Raw genomic sequence first — 18,330 nt, 5'->3', positions numbered from 1 at the left:
TATTGTCACAAGTAGGCTTCAAATGAGGTTACTGTGAAAAGCCCCTAGTCGCCACATTCCGGCACCTGTTCGGGGAGGCCGGTACAGGAATTGAACCCGCGCTGCTGGCATTGTTCTGCATTACAAGCCAACTGTTTAGCCCACTGTGCTAAACCAGCAGATGTACTGCCGTGGACAGTAAGTAATTCAGCTGCATTGCATATTGCTCCCATTGTGGCAGAAGAATTCCCAAAGGGTAGAAATATAGAAAAAGTAGGAACAGGAGGAGGTTATTCGTCCCTTCAAGCCGCTCCTCCACTCATTATGATCATGGCTGATCATCCAACTCAATAGCCTAATCCCGCTTTCCCCCATATCCTTTGATGCCCTTTGCCCCAAGTGCTATATCTAACTGCTTCTTGTAACTATACAATGTTTTCGACTCAACTATTCCTGTGGTAATGCGTTCCACAGGCTCAGCACTCTCTGGGAGAAGATATTTCTACTCATCTCTGTCCTAAATGATCTCCCAGTATCCTCAGACTGTGGCCTTTGGTTCTGGACACACCCACTATCGGGAACATCCTTCCTGCATCCACCCTGCCCAGTCCTGTTCGAATTTTATAGGTTTCGATGAGATTCCCCCCTCATTCATCTGAGCTCCAGCGAATACAATCCTTTTTCAAAATAAATTTAGAGTACCCAATTCATTTTTTTCACTTAAGAGACAATTTAGCATGGCCAATCCACCTATCCTGCACATCTTTGGGTTGTGGAGGCAGAACCCACACAAACATGGGGAGAATGTGCAAATTCCACACGGACAGTGACCCAGAGCCAGGATCAAACCTGCGACCTCTGCACCATGAGGCAGCAATGCTAACCACTGCGCCACCGTGCTGCCCCCCGCAAATACAATCCTAACGGATTCAATTTCTCCTCGTACATCAGTCTTATCATCCCAGGAATCAGTCTGGTAAACCTTCGCTGCATTCCATCTATAGCTAGAACATCCTTCCGAAGGAGACCAAAACTGCACATAATATTCCAGATGCTGCCTTACCAGGGCCCGTTGAAGATTAAATTCAAAGGTACCACAGTTATTTTTATTAGGCACTCAATAATATAGTGCATTTACTAATTCCATCATTCTGAACCAGGAGGATAGAGGCCTAAAAATATATATATTAAAAAACATTGCTGTAGGGTTTTCCTGCTCACCCATGTCTAATTTATTCCACTTCCTTTCTCCCGAGTATGTTGACTGTTTATTGAGGTATACTGTCACGGTCACATTTGCCAGTCTCATACTGCCATTTAATTAAGATAATTTAATCACACATGAGATCACATCCATTCCTAATCTGCCCTCACATGCACACTCAGTAATTCTCAATAACCAGTAAGATCGAGAACACTGGCTATTTTTGTAGATTTTAATGGTATTCGCAATGCATATTCAGAAATAACAGCAGACTCATGACAGTTATTGTTGATGTTATAGTGATAGCCAGTCAGCTGTCATAATCTCCAGGCAGTAAGACTTTAGTGGTTAGTTTGTTTCAAGAGTTTTCTAAGTAGTAACAACCACACTGACCAAATGTCACAACTTTGGGAATGTCCATGAACTTTCCTTCATTTTAAAACATCCCTGACAATTACTGTCAAAACCCCAGTGCAAAGTCAACAAGTTGCCCTGTTCCTATAGTCTACTGCAGTGCTGTCCATTATTCGGTTTACAAAGTCCAGAATTTTGAGTTGTTGCAGGGTGGCATTTATGAAGAATATTGCATAATAATTAACTAGCAATCACAGAATCCCTACAGTGCAGAAGGAGACTGTTTGGCCCATCGCATATGCACTCAACCTTTGAAAGACCATCTTACCTATGTCCACTCCCCCGATTCCGTAACCCCACCTAACCTTTGGACACAGGGGCAATTAATTTGGCCAATCCACCTAACCTGCACATCTTTGGGCTGTGGGAGGAAACCGGAGCACCCGGAGGAAACCCATGCCGACACAGGGAGAATGTGGAAACTCCAAACAGTCACCCGAGGTCGGAATTGAACCCGCATTCCTGCCTCTGTGAGGCAGCAGTTCTAACCACTGTGCCATGTAAGCTGGATTCATTCCACCAGCTTTTAAAACTAAATAGCATGCTGAAAATGTTGTGGTATACTTCCACAAAATAGCCTATTACAGAAAACTACTGTAACTGATCGAAATGAGATAAACCCAATATTTTACAGAGATTGTACCTGGAATCAGTTAGGAGAACAAGGGGCGCAATTCTCCGGAAACGGCGCGATGTCCGCCGACTGGCGCCCAAAATGGCGCAAATCAGACGGGCATCGCGCCGCCCCAAATGTGCGGAATGCTCCGCATCTTTGGGGGCCGAGCCCCAACCTTGAGGGGCTAGGTCGGCGCCGGACGAATTTCCGCCCTGCCAGCTGGCGGAAAAGGCCTTTGGTGCCCTGCCAGCTGGCGCGGAAATGACATCTCCGGGCGGCGCATGCGCGGGAGCGTCAGCGTGCGCTGACGGCATTCCCGCGCATGCGCAGTGGAGAGAGTCTCTTCTGCCTCCGCCATGGTGGAGACCGTGGCGGAGGTGGAAGGGAAAGAGTGCCCCCACGGCACAGGCCCGCCCGCGGATCGGTGGGCCCCGATCGCGGGCCAGGCCACCGTGGGGGCACCCCCCGGGGCTAGATCGCCCCGCGCCCCCCCAGGACCCTGGAGCCCGCCCGCGCCGCCTTGTCCCGCCGGTAAGGTAGGTGGTTTAATTTACACCGGCGGGACAGGCATTTTAGCGGCGGGACTTCGGCCCATCTGGGCCGGAGAATCGAGCGGGGGGGTCCGCCAACCGGCGCGCCGCGATTCCCGCCCCCGCTGAATATCCGGTGCCGGAGACTTCGGCAACCGGCGGGGGCGGGATTCACACCAGCCCCGGCGATTCTCCGACCCGGCGGGGGGTCGGAGAATCTCGCCCAAGGTGTGCAGACATCAACTGAGAACTATATACAGAATCTGACACATGTCAGTCACACTTACAGGATGACTTATGTTAAATTACAGAGAAGCTCTTTCAAAGCCCTGGCATGGAAACAATGGATGATTGGATCTTTGATGCGCTGTACAATTCTATGAAGAAATCGTCAGGATGTTTCAAAATTTATCTGAGAACCAGAATAAAAGGGAGGAAAAGGAACTAGGGAAGAGGAGGAATATAAACAGAAGGAGGAAGGGGAGAAGAATAAGGGGAAACAAGTGAAGAGAGCACTCAGGAGAGTGCATTCTTCTACCATGCTGTATTAACTCAGTGTTATTACAATTACACAGCTCTTCCTTGATGTTTTTTTCCTGCCTGGTTGATGTGTTGTAACTGTAAACCTGAAAAAATAAATATTTTTACGAAGAGCTTCCATTTCACTGAGGAGGCTTCAGCCAATCCACATCCAACAACCTGCTCTAAAAACTCTGTTCACATTTTGACAGCTGTGACAAATTGCACCACAGCAGCTGAGCCAATGGGTAGAACTTTACGGTCCTTCCCGCCAGTAGGTTCTTCCAATCCCACCGAAGGCCTTTGAACCTTTGAACAGCTCACCACATTTTACGGCCCCGCCTCACTGTGACAGGACCATACAATTTCACCCAATATACTAAAACAATCAATAATATTATAAATTAAACTTACAACATTCAAAAATAATGTCCTATCTTCTACTGTTAATATATCCTTTGAAAAAGTATCAGGAAATGATCTGCATTTTCACCGAAATCTAATCAGATCTTCCTTGGGCCATACCCTATCTGTGTACCATGTTTCATTGAAATCTGTCCATTAATAACAGGGATGAAAACATTACTTCTACCCACCTTTAGTGGCAGAGGAAAAAATTTCTCAAAAATATACAAAACACTTAGGGTTTAAAAAAAAAAAACTTAATTTGTATTTTATCATTGCATAGAGGGTACATCTGTACTGGAAACATTTCATTACCATAAGATGAAGGTATATGCATGTTCGGTGGCTGAGGTTAGGGAGAAGATACTCTTGTGTATGGAATGAAGACTCCTTTCGTTTGATTCTCTTATTTCCCCTTTATTTTTGCTGGTATCATTTTTATCCATGAATACTTAATGGACATGTATCTTTAAGTCAAGCAGCAGAGACAAGGAGGAATTCAAGAAGTTACAAAATAGTATATGGTGCTGTTAGCTTTGGACAAGACCCAGACTTCTCAGCATCTGAGAGATGGGGTGGGACTCGGTTCAATTGATTGACTGGTGGCCAATGAATTGGTGGCCCAGAAACAGGTGGTGATTGGATACTGACTGAGTGGAGTGATGTTCAGAGACCCAAGGAGCTCAGTTTGTATCCTAGACACTCAGGGTCTCTCTCTCTTCTCTGTTTTCTCTCTCTCACTCCCTCCCTGCCTCTCTCTCTCCACAAAAGGCTGTGAGTTGATGTATTTTTGAACCTAGAGACCTGAATGAATCTACAGTGAAATCCTTGAACTGAAAGCAAAGTTTGAAGAGGAGAAGGGTTTTGAAACAACCATCTGAAACAAAGACTCTTATCTTTTGACTTTCATCTTTATTATTTTCACCCTTCTCCTCCCCTCTGTGTGATGTTGGTCTTGTGTGTGTGTATATATTATACATATGAGGTTGGAGCAAGTCAAAGTGGGAATTAGGAATCAGATAATAGTTTAGGGGCAGCATGGTGGTGCAGTGGTTAGCACTGCTGCCTCACGCCGTCGAAGATCCGGGTTCAATCCTGGCCCCGGGTCACTGTCCGTATGGAGGAGGTAAGAGTGCAGGTTAGCAATGTGGTGGATTGTTACCAGAAAACAAAAGTGAGGGACAGAACAGGTGATTGTCTTTATGCACCAAGGAATTATAGAAGAGTAGGGAAATCCAACAGTAAAACAAATTTAAAAGCTTTGTATCTAAATACAAGAAGCATTCGTAACAACATTAATGAACTGACGACGCAAATAGAAACTAAAGGTTAAGACTTGGTGGGGATTACTGAAACGTGGTTAGAGGGAGACCTGGTCTGTGAATTGAATATCCAAGGGTGCGCAGTATTTCGGAAAGATGGGGGGCTGGATTCTCCAAAAATGGGACTATGTCCCCATGCCAATGTAAAAACGCTGGCATTTCACTCTGGACTTTCCTTAAGAAAGTCCTGATTGATTCTCCTACCTGCAGGGGGCTAGCAGGGCCACGGAGTGCTTCCCCGCAGCTTTGACTGCGGATACGGGGCCCCCACTTCTGGTCGAGAGTCCGCGCATGCGCACGGCAGTGGACTGCGGTGGCTGCGCCATGCGAGATGGCGGACCATCATCAAAAATGTAGGCCCCCCCCGGATCGGCGCGCCCGCGGTCCGTGCTGCCCGATTGCTCCACTGGCGGTCCATGAGGCCCTCCCCCAGGTGATCGATTCCCCTGCCCCCCACCAGGGCAGCCGCAGACTGAGTCCAATCCGTCGAGAACTCAGCCAGCTTTGGGCGGAGAATCACGGGGGGAGCCTCTGTCAATGGCCCGCTACCCGCGCCGTGTAGATCACGTGCGAGTGATTCTGAGAATCGCTTCAGCGGCGGCGGTCTCGAATTCTGGGTAAACGGCCATTCTCCGCCCACGTGATGAACGCGATTTCGGGAAAAAGGAAAAGGAGGCGGCGTAGTCCTGCTGGTGAGGGAAGGGATCAGTGCTGTAATGAAAAATGACATAAGCACTGGAGATCAAGATGTTGAATCAGTCTGGGTAGAAATAAGGATTAACAAAGGGAAGAAGTCCTTGGTAGGAGTAATCTATCTGTCCCCAAACAGTAGTTCTACAGTGGAGCACAGTATAAATGAGGAAATATTGAGGGCTTGCAAGAAAGTTATGGCAAAAATAATGGGTGGTTTTAATATGGACATAGACTGGAGGAATCAAATTGGTAAAGGGTAGCCTGGAGGCAGAGTTCATTGAATGTGTTAGAGATTGTTTTCTGGAACAGCAAGTTGGGGAACCAACCAGGGAGGAGGCCACTCTCGATTTGGTATTCTGTAATGAGGAGGGATTAATTAATGACCTCATAGTTAAGGATCCACTGGGGAGTAGTGACCATAGTACGGTAAAGCCCAAGATTCAGTTTGGGGGCGAGAAAGTGGAGTCCCACACTCGTGTTCTGGAATTAAACAAGGGAAATTACATAGTCTTGAGGACAGATTTGACCCGTATAGACTGGGCAGGGAGGCTAAAAGGTGGGACAGCTGATGAGCAATGGCAGTTGTTTAAGGCGATACTCAATTCCTCACAAGTAAAATATATCCCAGTGAGGAAGAAAGATGGTAAGAGGGGTAAAAAACATCCATGGCTAAACAAGGAGGTCAAGGACATTATAAAGATAAAAACTAAGTTATATCATATTGCAAAGGCCAGTGGGAGATTCAGAAACTTTCAAACGTAAACAAAGGAATACTAAAAAAAGTAATTTTAAAAAGCTACGGTAGATTACGAAAAAAAACCCAGCACAGAAAATCAAAAAGGATAGCAAAAGCTTCTACAGGTACATAAAAGGGAAGAGAGTCGCTAAGGTGAATGTTGATCCCTTGGAAGAGGAAACTGATGAGTTAACTGATGAGGAACACAGAAATGGCAATGATGCTAAATCAATACTTTGCCTCAGATTTCACGGTGGAGGACACTAATAGCATTCCTACAGGAACGGACAATTCAGAGGTAATAGAAAGGGTGAACGTGGAACAATCAACATCAATAGGGAAACGGTACTCAACAAACTCTTGGATTGAGGGCTGACAAGTACCCAGGGCTTGATGGCCTACTTCCTCGGGAGTTAAAGGAAGTGGCAGCAGAGATAGTGGATCCATTAGTTATGATATTCCAAAATTCCATGGACGTGGGAAAGATTCCAGTGGATTGGAAAGATGCTAATGCTTATGCAAAAAGGAAGGGAGGCAGAACGTGGGAAATTACAGACCAGTTAGTTTAACATCTGTTGTTGGAAAATTATTAGAATCAATTATCAAGGACGTAATGCCAGGACATTTGGAAAGCCAAAGCGCTGTCCATCAGACTCAGCATTGTTTTATGACGGGCAAATCATGTTTGACTAATTTGCATGAGCTCTTCGAAGATGTAACAAGTAAAGTGGATAATGGGGATCCAGTAGATGTAATATATCTGGACTTGCGGAAGGCGTTTGATAAGGTGCCGCGCAGAAGGTTAATTCACAAGGTGAAATCGCATGGGATTAGGGGTAACCTATTAGCTTGGATAGAAGACTGGCTGACGGACAGGAGACAGAGAGTCGGGATAAATGGGTCTTTTTCTGGATGGCAAGATGTAACTAGTGGGGTGCCACAGGGTCTGGATCTTGGGCCCCAGCTATTTACAATCTATATTAACCATTTGGACACAGGGATAGAAGGATCTATAGCCAAATTTGCAGAAAACACAAAAATAGATGGGGCAGTAAGTTGCAATGAGGAAATAAGAACCTTACAAACAGATATAGATAGGTTAGGAGTGTGGGCCAAAATGTGGCAGATGGAGATTAACGTGGATAAGTATGAGGTCATTCATTTTGGTCGAAAAAATGGAAAGGCAACTTATTATCTAAATGGGGAGAGACTTTGGGGTGCTCCGAATGCAGAGAGATCTGGGTGTCCTCGTGCATGAGTCACAGAAAATGAGCATGCAGGTGCAGCGGATAATAAAGAAAGCAAATGGAATGTTGGCATTTATAGCAAAAGGAGTTGAGTATAAAGGTAAGTAAGTGTTGGTGCAACTATAATTGGTAAGATCGCACCTGGAGAATTGTGCACAGTTTTGGTCCCCTTATTTGAAGAAAGATGTAGTGGCATTGGAGGCAGTTCAGAGGAGGTTCACTAATTCCAGAGATGAGGGGTTTGTCGTACGAGGAGAGGTTGAACAATTTAGGCCTATATTCTCTCGAGTTTAGAAGAATGAGGGGGGATCTAATTGAAATATACAAGATGCTAAAAGGTATGGATAAAGTAGACATGGAGCTGATGCTTCCTCTTGTGGGGCATTCTAAAATGAAAGGTTATAATCTTAGAAGAAGAGGTATCAAATTTAAAACAGATTTGAGGAAAAACTACTTCTCCCAAAGGGTTGTGAATCTGTGGTGGATGCAGGGACAGTGAGTAAATTTAAGGAGGAGTTAGACAAATTTTTAATTAGTAAAGGCTTGAAAGGTTATGGAGAAGGGGCAGGACGGTGGAGTTGAGGCCAGGATGGGATCAACCATGGTCATATTGAGGGTGTTAGGTTTGGGAGGCTAAATTGCCTACTCCTGCTCCTAGGTCATGTGTTCTAGGGAGGAGATGCTCTGGCTGATTTGTAACAGCTCTTGGTCTGTAACATTGTAGGTAGCAGGTGAGGAATATATCAGCCATGATAGAATGGCGGAGCAGACCCGATGGGCCCAATGGCCTAAATCTGTCCCTATATCTTATGAACTTATGGAGTTTGCACATTCTCTTTGTGTCTGTGTGGGTCTCACCCCCACAACCCAAAAAGATGTGCAGGGTAGGTGAATTGGTCACCCTAAATTGCCCCTTAATTGGAAAAAAAAAAGAATTGGGTACTCTTTAAAAAAAAAAAGTTAAGGAATCAGATAATAGACAAAGTCCCACCTTCACATTGAGGGTACCCTCCATCGTGTTGTGTGGCACTACCACCGTGCTAAATGGGACAGACTTCGAAAAGATCTAGCAGCTCATGACTGGGCATTCAGGAGACGCTGTGGGCCATCAGCAGAATTGTATTCAACCACAATCTGCAACATCATATCCCGGCATAACCCCCATTCTACCATTACCACCAAGCCAGGGGATCAACTCTGGTTAAATGAAGAGTGCAGGATAGCATGCCAGGAGCAACATCAGGCATACCGAAAAATGAGGTGTCGACCTGGTGAAGCTACGACACAGGTGCCAAACACCATAAACAGCAAGTAATAGACAGAGCTAAGTGATTGCACAATGAACGCATCTGATCTAAGCTCTGTAGTCCTACACAACCAACCATGAATGGTGGTGGACAATTAAACAGCTCACTGGAGGAGGAGGCTCCACAAATATCTCACGATGACACCGGACAATCGGAAACCGGCGTCAAACCGGTGCCGGCCCCAATTCCGGCATTGGAATCGATTCACCGCCTGATCGCCGATTATGATTTTAGCATCGGGCAACGGAGAATCCTGCCCTATAACTATGCAGGGTTTAGCACATCACTTCGGCAGTGATTTTCTGGGCCTGTTCGCTGCAAGCGCAAATCCCATTATGGCCGCTAACTCTCGTGAGAGGGCCATAATAGGACTTCTGGTGGTGAGATGTCAAGTTTGAGATCTTCCTCACCCCCACTCCTCACCCGCAAGTGGCAACGTAATCAGGGTCACGGCCAGCGAGGGTGTGACCCTGATTACCATTAAAATTACTAAATGTAATTATTCTTAAACAGCCAAATGCCGTTGCTTCCAGGGTGGTTACACGGTGGGACTCACTATTGGTTTCCAAAAACAGAAACCTGTTGTGATGGCCACGCTGAGGGGTTATAAGTGGTGAGCGCAATGGCAGGGCAGTGCCCTGGCACATCACCCTGGCAATGCCAGGTTGGCAGAGCCAGATTGGCACTGATGGGGCAGATCCTCTAGGGAACCCCATGGGACGGGACGGGATTTGGGGGCGGGGGGGAGCTAGTTGCCCTCATACCTACACAGTGTGGGGGAGAGGGGTGACTCGAACAGAGTGGTGGGGCGAGGTTGCCCCCTTTGTCTTCTAAGGTTGGGAATCTACCCCTTGTCTGCCCGCAGTGCCCCGTGTCCTTTCACTTTGAGATTGGGGTGCCCTTTTTAAAAAGGTCTCTGTGGAGCCGGATTTGATAGCTCCATCATGCCCCGCCCCACCAGAATGATTGTGCAAAATACACACCGTGCTTTTTTTTGACAAAGTGTCCGAATATCTGGAATGAAAAGCTGGCTGTTCTCCTGGGGAGAAATAGGCTGGCTTTCAGTCAGAACTTGACACATTGCCAATTTTTAGGAAAATTTCACCCTTTGACTTTAAATATCTTTTAAGATTGTACATCAGTCCAAACAGCAGAAGAATCTTTGCTTCAGCCTACCAACTCTATTTGTTTTGTTATGGAAGGATGTGCCTCTATTCCAGAGAGCTGGCATAGGCACAATGGGCCAAATAGCCTCCCCCTATGCTGTAACTATTCTATGGTTCTACATTTTCTTTCAGCCACAGTTCATCGATTTTGAAGCAGTGTCGCAAGCTACAGCTCAAAAGCTACTTCTCCTTCAGGATCCAAATTATCCAATGTTGATATTTCACCAATCAATATTACTAACAGAGAATAAATGTATTATGGCAACTACTAAAGTACATCCATAATGCAGAGCGATGGCCAAATAAACTTATTTTAAATTTTATGGAGCCTCGTCCTATTTGACAATATTGTTTGCATTTCTGAAAAGGGCCCAAATAGCCATGCACTCTTAGGAACGTAACTACTCAGGACATGTGCACGGTGCTCTCCTGCTGATGGTCATATTCCTTTACAAAATAAAAAATCCCTTTGTACCTTCCAATCAGAGCATCAGTAACTTGATGGTACAGCACTACTTTGTGTGATGGCCAGTCCACCATGACATGCAAAGCAATTTAAAAAGGAGCGAGTTGCATACAAATGCAACACACGGAACTAAAAAAAACACATCTTTCCTCCACTAGCAAGAGCATCATCATTGTTATACAAAAAGTTTGCAGGTTGGATTTTAAGTAAAAGTTATGAGACAACTTCCCTGTTGAAACATAGGTGCTACTTGGTCTCAGGGTATGATTCTTGTTTCAAGGCTATTGTTTAAAATATACAGGAGGCCTGGCATCAAATATTGGATGAGCTCTTATTTGCAGAAGGAAACCAGGGCTTATGAGGACAGATTGCATAACCCTGTCTTGTATTGCCCTGAGTATGGAAGATTAAGGAGTGCTCTGATCAAGGTGTTTACAATGTTAAAGGGATTTGGTAGGGTTGGTAAAGAAAATTATTGCCCCTGGTGGAGGAAATTGAGAACAAGAGGTCAGAACCTTGAAATCAGAACCATGCCATTTATTAGGAGGGAAAGCAGGAAGTGCTTTTACACACAAATGTTTATAGAAATCCAGGAGTCTCTCACAGAAGTCTGTGGATATTTGAACAAGTGGTGCTTTCAAGACCAAGACTGAGAAATCTTTGCCAGACAAAAAAACCTTGCACCAAACTAAATGCAACAAAAGTAAGCCACAAGAAAGAGTGCACCGTTTCACATTTCTACCAATTCAGCTAGGCATAACTATAAGAAACTAAGGGCAAAATTTTTCCGGAAATCAACAAAGGCCGATAGCGGGCGGGAAAATTAATGTTTACGCCGCCAGTAGCAACAGTGGCTTTTGCTGTCGCATCGCTCAGGACTTGCGCTCAAAAACCTCAAGGGGCAGGTCCCACGACATAACACTGGCAAGGCAGGTTCTGGTGGAGTATGCCTCACCTGCAACTTAGTTATGCAAGATCATCGCACCATTTCCAAAGGCTGTCCTAAAACACAATAGTTCATCAGGAACCCCCCATTATGCTTCCAGGAACCCCCCATCATGCATCCAGTCGACTGACAGGGAGCAGTGCCAGGTGGCAGTACCCAGGTATGACCTTCTCCCCCCCGAGTGATGTATTCATCTGAGCTTCTCTGGGAGGTCTGGTCGCCAGCTGCATGCATTGAGAAGCCAGTCGGGCTGCATGCTGGTCTGCTCTACTAACAATTTGAATGGCCTTTCTTACGGGGGGAGGGGGCGCGTTCTTGGATGATTCAGTGGTAGAGTCCTGATAATTATATGCTAACGTATGGAAATTATTTTCCCAACATTGGAAAGGTGCTAAGTCATTGGTGGGGGCAAAGATACTATATCATTGGCAGGGGGGAAGAGGACAACTGCGTCACATGTTTACGTCGGGATTAAACACTATTTGGACATTTTTCAAGATTTTCCACTCCCATCGGCAAACACGACCGAGAAAAATGGGAGCGGAATATCCCGGCAAATGGCCAAGGAATAAATTTGCACATTCATCTATTTCTAATGGACTTTCAATGATGTTGCATATATGGATCAGAGAACACAAGTTGCAAAATTGGGAACTTCCCCTACTCTCAATTAACGTTCCCTGAATGAACATTACTTTCACACCTTTAAAAAGGAAGCACTGCACACCAGCAATATGACAAGCATGAGCCTATAGTGAACCAAGCACAGCCTGGGCAACATAATCCTGCTGCAAAATAGGTTAATTGTCTCCTCTTCAGATTTTCCAATGTCCCAGATGAGGTACAACCATGCCACCAGTGTAGATCAATATAATATATTATCTTTACAAAACAGAAAGAGGGAAAGTTGTGAAATTACATTTTGTTTTGACTGGCGGATTCCAAGAAGATTGTAAAATACATGATACTCCCATTAGCATGCACATCTGAAATGGTGCATGTCAATGAGATATGGTCTATTCATACAATTTCATCCTCCTCCACACCCCTGCCAAAGTCCACAGGACATTCTAATTAAACAAGCAAGTAAATAAAAATTACACACCATTATAACCATCTTGATCAAGGTCTCCGAGAGGTGCAATTGAAGACCCAAACCTGGCATAGGTGTCTGTGCCAGTCAGCTTTTGGGAATTTGTGAAGCGCATTGAGACACCTTGTAGATAAACATACACCTGTCCCACTTCTCTATACTTCCCATCAGAACCACGAACCATGTAAAGAGGTGCTCCAACCAAAAGGTCATCAAGTCTAGAAGACAGAACATCAGCATTAAAATACTGGAGATATAATTGCTTAGAGCATTACCATGTAGCTACAAAAAGTATTTGTTCTCAATGCACTTAAAAGGAACAGTAGTAATTTTGTGATGACAGTATATAGTCCAAAGCACTCAAATGTGTTGACAGTCAATAAAAAATAATCTATTTTAGGCTAAACAATGAGCTCTAGAGAATTCACACATTTCACATTGCAGAATAATAGTGCTTTTTATTCCTAATTTCATCCTCAACCATGACTCCAAGACCAATGACCTTCCAGTACTTCAGCAAGTAAGCCTAGTTGGTGCTGGATGCCTATCCGATATGGGGAACCAACATTAATTCAATGTCAGCACACAAGTACTCTTCATCAGGATCACTGGTGATAATCAGTAATTCCACCTTATATTTCTCAATCATAGGTCAGGTATGCTGAGATCTCTACCACTACTCCAATTGAGTTCGGACCATAAGACATGGGAGCAGAAGCAAGCCATTCGGCGCATTGAGTCTACTCCGCTATTCAATTAGATCATGCTGTTTTAATACTCAACTTTCCCACCTTATCCCAATGTGCCTTGATTCCCTTACTAATTAAAAATTGTTTATCTCAGCCTTGAACATGCTTAACGACCCAGCCTCTACAGCTCTCTGCAGTAAATAATTCCACAGACTCACTACCCTCTGAGGGAAGATATTTCTCCTCATCTCTGACTTAACTGGGTGACCTCTTGCTCGGAGACCTCTTGCTCTGAGATTATGTCCTCTGATCCTAGACTCTCCCACAAGAAGAAATATCCTCTCAGTATCTGCCATGTCATGCCCCCTGAGAATTTTATTTGTCTCAACAAGGTCACCTTTCATTCTTCTAAACTCCAGTGAGTGCAGGCCCAACCTACTCAATCTCTCCTCATCAGAAAATCCCTTCATACCCAGGATCAACCCTCTCTAGATTGCCATCAATGCCAATATATCTTTCCTTAGATAAGGGGACAGAAATTATTTGCAGTGTTCCAGGTGCAGTCTAATTAGTGCCTTGTATAGTTTTAACAAGACTTCCCTATTTTTATACTCCATTATGTTGAACTAAAGGCCCAACCTTCCATTTACTTTCCCAATTACCTGCTGAACTTTCTTGCAAGCTTTTGATCTTTGCACAAAAACACCCATACCCTCTGTGCTGCAGCTTTCTGCAGTCCTTCTCTATTTAAATAATATTTGGCTCCTTTATTCTTCCTGCCAAAGTGCATTATATTCCATCTGCCACATTTTTTCCCACTCGCTTAGCCTGTTTGTCTCCCTCTATAGACTCTTTGTACTATCCTCATCCCTTCGCTAAATAGCTGGCCTAAAAATGTTTAGATACATGCAGGTTCGAGATTTTGCCAGGAAGGAGATACAGAGCTTCCCGGTGGAGCCGGCCTCCACATTGCTGGATGAGGTGATGACGACAGGGGGACTGGAGAAGTGGGGTAGTGTCGGCAGTTTACGTGGCTGTTTTGGAAGAGGAGAAGGCACCACTGGAAGGGATCTAAGCAAAGTGTGAGGAAGAGTTGGTAGAGGGTATGGAGGAGGGGTTCTGGTGTGAGGTGCTGCGGAGAGTGAATGCCTCCATCTCATGCGCGAGGTTGGGACTGATAGAGCTGAAGGTGGTATACAGAGCGCACCTCACGGAGGGCCAGGATGAGCCGGCTCTTTGATGTGGTAGAAGATGTGTGTGAACGTTGCGGGAGGGGGCCCCGCAAATCACGTTCATATGTTTTGGTCCTGTCCCAAGTTGGAGGATTAGTGGAAGGATGTTTTTAGGGTAATCTCTAAAGCGGTGCACATGAAACTGGACACAGGCCCTCGGGAGGCCATATTCGGGGTGTCGGACCAGCCGGGGTTGGAAACGGGTGCGGAGGCAGATGTTGTAGCCTCCGCCTCATTGATCGCCCGAAGGCGGATCCTGTTGGGATGGAGAGCAGCCTCTCCACCCTGTGCTCTTGCGTGGCAGGGGGGACCTGTTGGATTTTTTGACTCTTGTGAAGGTTAAGTTTAAACTGAGGGGACGGATTGAGGGTTTCTACAATTCATGGGCATTATTCATTAGGCATTTTCAAGAATTGGATAACATCGAACATTAGTGGGGGGGGGGGAATATATATATATATATATATATTTTAATACCCCAGGGCTGCCCCCTAGTTAAACAATAGTGCATTAGCCCAGGCTGAAAACACATTACTCTGGTCAATTTCACCTCTGGTTCTTAAAAGCTTTCTGGACTTGCAAAACAAGATTCTTGTGAAACAATGACTACTACAGTCAAACACATTCTACCCCAGGAGTTTAACCCATAAATTTACAAATGGTTATAATCCAATATATCTAAAATCCTGCATTCATCACATCCTCCAACTGTCCACCGGAAACTAACTAATGAGTTCAAAGCAGCAGAAACAGACTCCAGAAGGCCTGACTGACAATGTTGCCCCTTACTATGATTAGCATCTTAAAATAATTGTGAAAGATGCTTTTGATGCCATTTGACTCGAGGAGAATGCATTGATTATTTCTCCTCAAGTTTGAAGAGATGCATTCCGCAGTTAATACCAATTCAGCAGTCTTCAGGTTCAAATTTACTGTAATGATATTTCTGTTAATTTGTTTACTGATTTGCAGATTATACTATAAACCACACAATCTAATCGTGATTGTTTTTCCTCTATCCAGAGCCTAGAAGGAGACAAAGGGCTTGTGACATTTCCAGTAAGCAAATCACAGTAACAAGAATGTTCTTTCTGTTCCCTGAAAGTTGCCACCCAGGTTGAGAGGGTTGTTAAGAAGGCGTATGGTGTGTTAGCTTTTATTGGTAGAGGGATTGAGGTTCGGAGCCATGAGGTCATGTTGCAGCTGTACAAAACTCTGGTGCGGCCGCATTTGGAGTATTGCGTGCAATTCTGGTCGCCGCATTATAGGAAGGATGTGGAAGCATTGGAAAGGGTGCAGAGGAGATTTACCAGAATGTATGGAGGGAAGATCTTATGAGGAAAGGCTGAGGGACTTGAGGCTGTTTTCATTAGAGAGAAGGTTAAGAGGTGACTTAATTGAGGCATACAAGATGATCAGAGGATTGGATAGGGTGGACAGAGAGCCTTTTTCCTCGGATGGTGATGGCTAGCACGAGGGGAGATAGATATAAGACAGATGTCAGAGGTAGGTTCTTTACTCAGAGAGTAGTAAGGGCGTGGAATGCCCTGCCTGCAACAGTAGCGGACTCGCCAACACTAAGGGCATTCAAATGGTCATTGGATAGACATATGGACGATAAGGGAATAGTGTAGATGGGCTTTAGAGTGGTTTCACAGGTTGGCGCAACATCGAGGGCCGAAGGGCCTGTACTGCGCTGTTATGTTCTATGTTCTAACATCAGACAATGCTACAAAACCAAATAGTGTAGTTCTTGACCCGTTTCATATCCGGTACAGCTCAAACTTATAACATTCCTTCTATAGCAAGTTGATGGCAGTGAAGATTTATGATGCAAACAACTGAATGAGGTTAGATAGATAATTGAATCCTGATCAGGCCTGGATAAACATTGCATGAATAGAAGTGGTCACAAGATAAATATAAATAAGGAAAGTTGTTTGTTTCACCTTAATTAATCTATCCAGCAAAACCCTATAATGCTCCTAATGCAGAATGCAATTGTAGGGTTTTTAGTGTCTATTACTCCACATAGAATCAGTCCCAGTCCCATGTATCGCTCCTAAATGAATGTTTAACTCAGCTTCTAATCCTCCTCTAAATTAATCCTGTGGATTTACCATTTGTTTTCAATTTTTCCCACGACGGATTTACCTATTCAGTATTACTTAATGTCTTACAAGTTTAGAAGATCAACTCTGACATTTCCTTTCAAGCCTTCATTCACAAATTGCTCCAGCCTTTCCAACACCTCAAGTCTTTAATTCTGCCAATCTTCCTTGAAATTCCTTCAGTGCTTCAATCTCTTCTGTGTGCTTCAATGAATACAGTGCTCAATTCTTGTCAAAGTGTGTTCTGACTACAATACTGTACATCTTTCAGTACACTCCCTCTGACTTGTACTCTGTTCAGAATTCAATAAAGAGTGCTACTCTGCAATTGTTGGGACATGGGTGGAGATCTACTGGCCGCATTAAGCTTGAAAGCCAGTGCAGCACGGCACAACGCAATCGGTAGATGTTGGGCGATCCGTTTTTCAGGATCTAACCGGTTCGCCGTATCTCATGAGATCTAATATGATCTTGTGAGATGTCACAATGTGAATCCTGCCCATTGTGGAATCACCTTTGGCAAATCTGCATATGAGAGTGAGACAGCTAGCCTCACTCTAATATGCATTCCCAACATCTATCCAAGGCGTGGGATCTAACTCCCTCGCCTTGGAGATCTTGGGTGAGCATTGTTCAGTGCTGACCCTCACAAACGAGGACCAGACGAAACGGCATTCGTGGGGGTCTCCCAGGGGATCAGAGGCCCCCAGGGGCTTGCCCTCTGGGCAGGGTAGCATCCTGGCACTGCCAAGCACACTGCCATCCTGGCACTGCGAAGGTGTCCAGGTGGCACTGCCAGCTGACAGCGGTACTGCCAGGATGCCAGGTGTTGGGGAGAGTCTCGGGGGTCGAGAGATCTCTCCCTGCACTGAGGAGCTCCGGCAAAAACGGGACTAAGTGTGGCCTCAGCCGAGCGTTCCCCACTGAGGTCCCCCATCTACCCGAATGGCTGTTTGCTAGCATGGTGTTTCTCAGAGCCCCAGGACTCTGTTCCTGTTTGGGTAAATTGCACCTGTTGAATGTCAAATCTATTACAGCTCTTTTCACCTTCATCCTGGCATCCTTCGACTCTGTTTATGGTGAATGAACAATCACACAATTTTCTTCCAAAACTCACTATTTTATACTTTCATTTTAAATTTCTATTCTTCTGCTCATTACTTACTTCGATCAACTATTTTTTGTGTTTTCTAAGCTATTTCATCAAAATCATTTGCTCCTTCTAATTTAGTTTTATTTGTAAATTTGACCAATTTACATTTGCTTTTTGAATCCAAGTTGGCCATTTGAATAAATTAGAACGAGTAGTGGTTCCAAGTACTGCTCCCTGAGGCATCCCATTTAACACTTATCAATGCAGTGCATTTTCAATAAACCAAACTACATTTAAAAGTAAAATAATCCAACACAGAAATAGTGGCAGCTGATGTAATTAGCCCTTTTCTTAAAATAAAGAATTTACAGTTCACCCAGTAACTTTGCCCTTTATGTTCCAGTTCAATTAAACAAATTCACAGGCACACTCAAGTGGTTAGGGTGATCCACCAAACAAAAGGAGGGAGGGGATTTTCTGGGCGTTCACACTGGCGGGATCTTACAGTCCCGCCGACACACACCCCTGCAACGGGTTTTGCGGTGGTGAGGGGTATGTTCAA

The 18,330-nt window shown here is 44.8% G+C and overlaps 1 protein-coding gene across 1 annotated transcript in view; it reads right to left on the bottom strand.

Moving 5' to 3' along the window:
- itgav (integrin, alpha V) overlaps positions 1-18,330 on the bottom strand; it is a 229,485-nt gene that overhangs the window by 100,754 nt on the left and 110,401 nt on the right. The window contains exon 12 of the mRNA XM_072477768.1: positions 12,656-12,861. Coding sequence (XP_072333869.1) covers positions 12,656-12,861 — 206 coding nt within the window. The remainder of the gene's footprint in view (positions 1-12,655; positions 12,862-18,330) is intronic.

This window comes from Scyliorhinus torazame, chromosome 2 (assembly GCF_047496885.1).
Source record: "Scyliorhinus torazame isolate Kashiwa2021f chromosome 2, sScyTor2.1, whole genome shotgun sequence".
Classification (NCBI taxonomy): Eukaryota; Metazoa; Chordata; class Chondrichthyes; order Carcharhiniformes; family Scyliorhinidae; genus Scyliorhinus; species Scyliorhinus torazame.
Note: the sequence above shows the minus strand (reverse complement) of the source record. Positions and strands in the feature narration are given on the sequence as shown.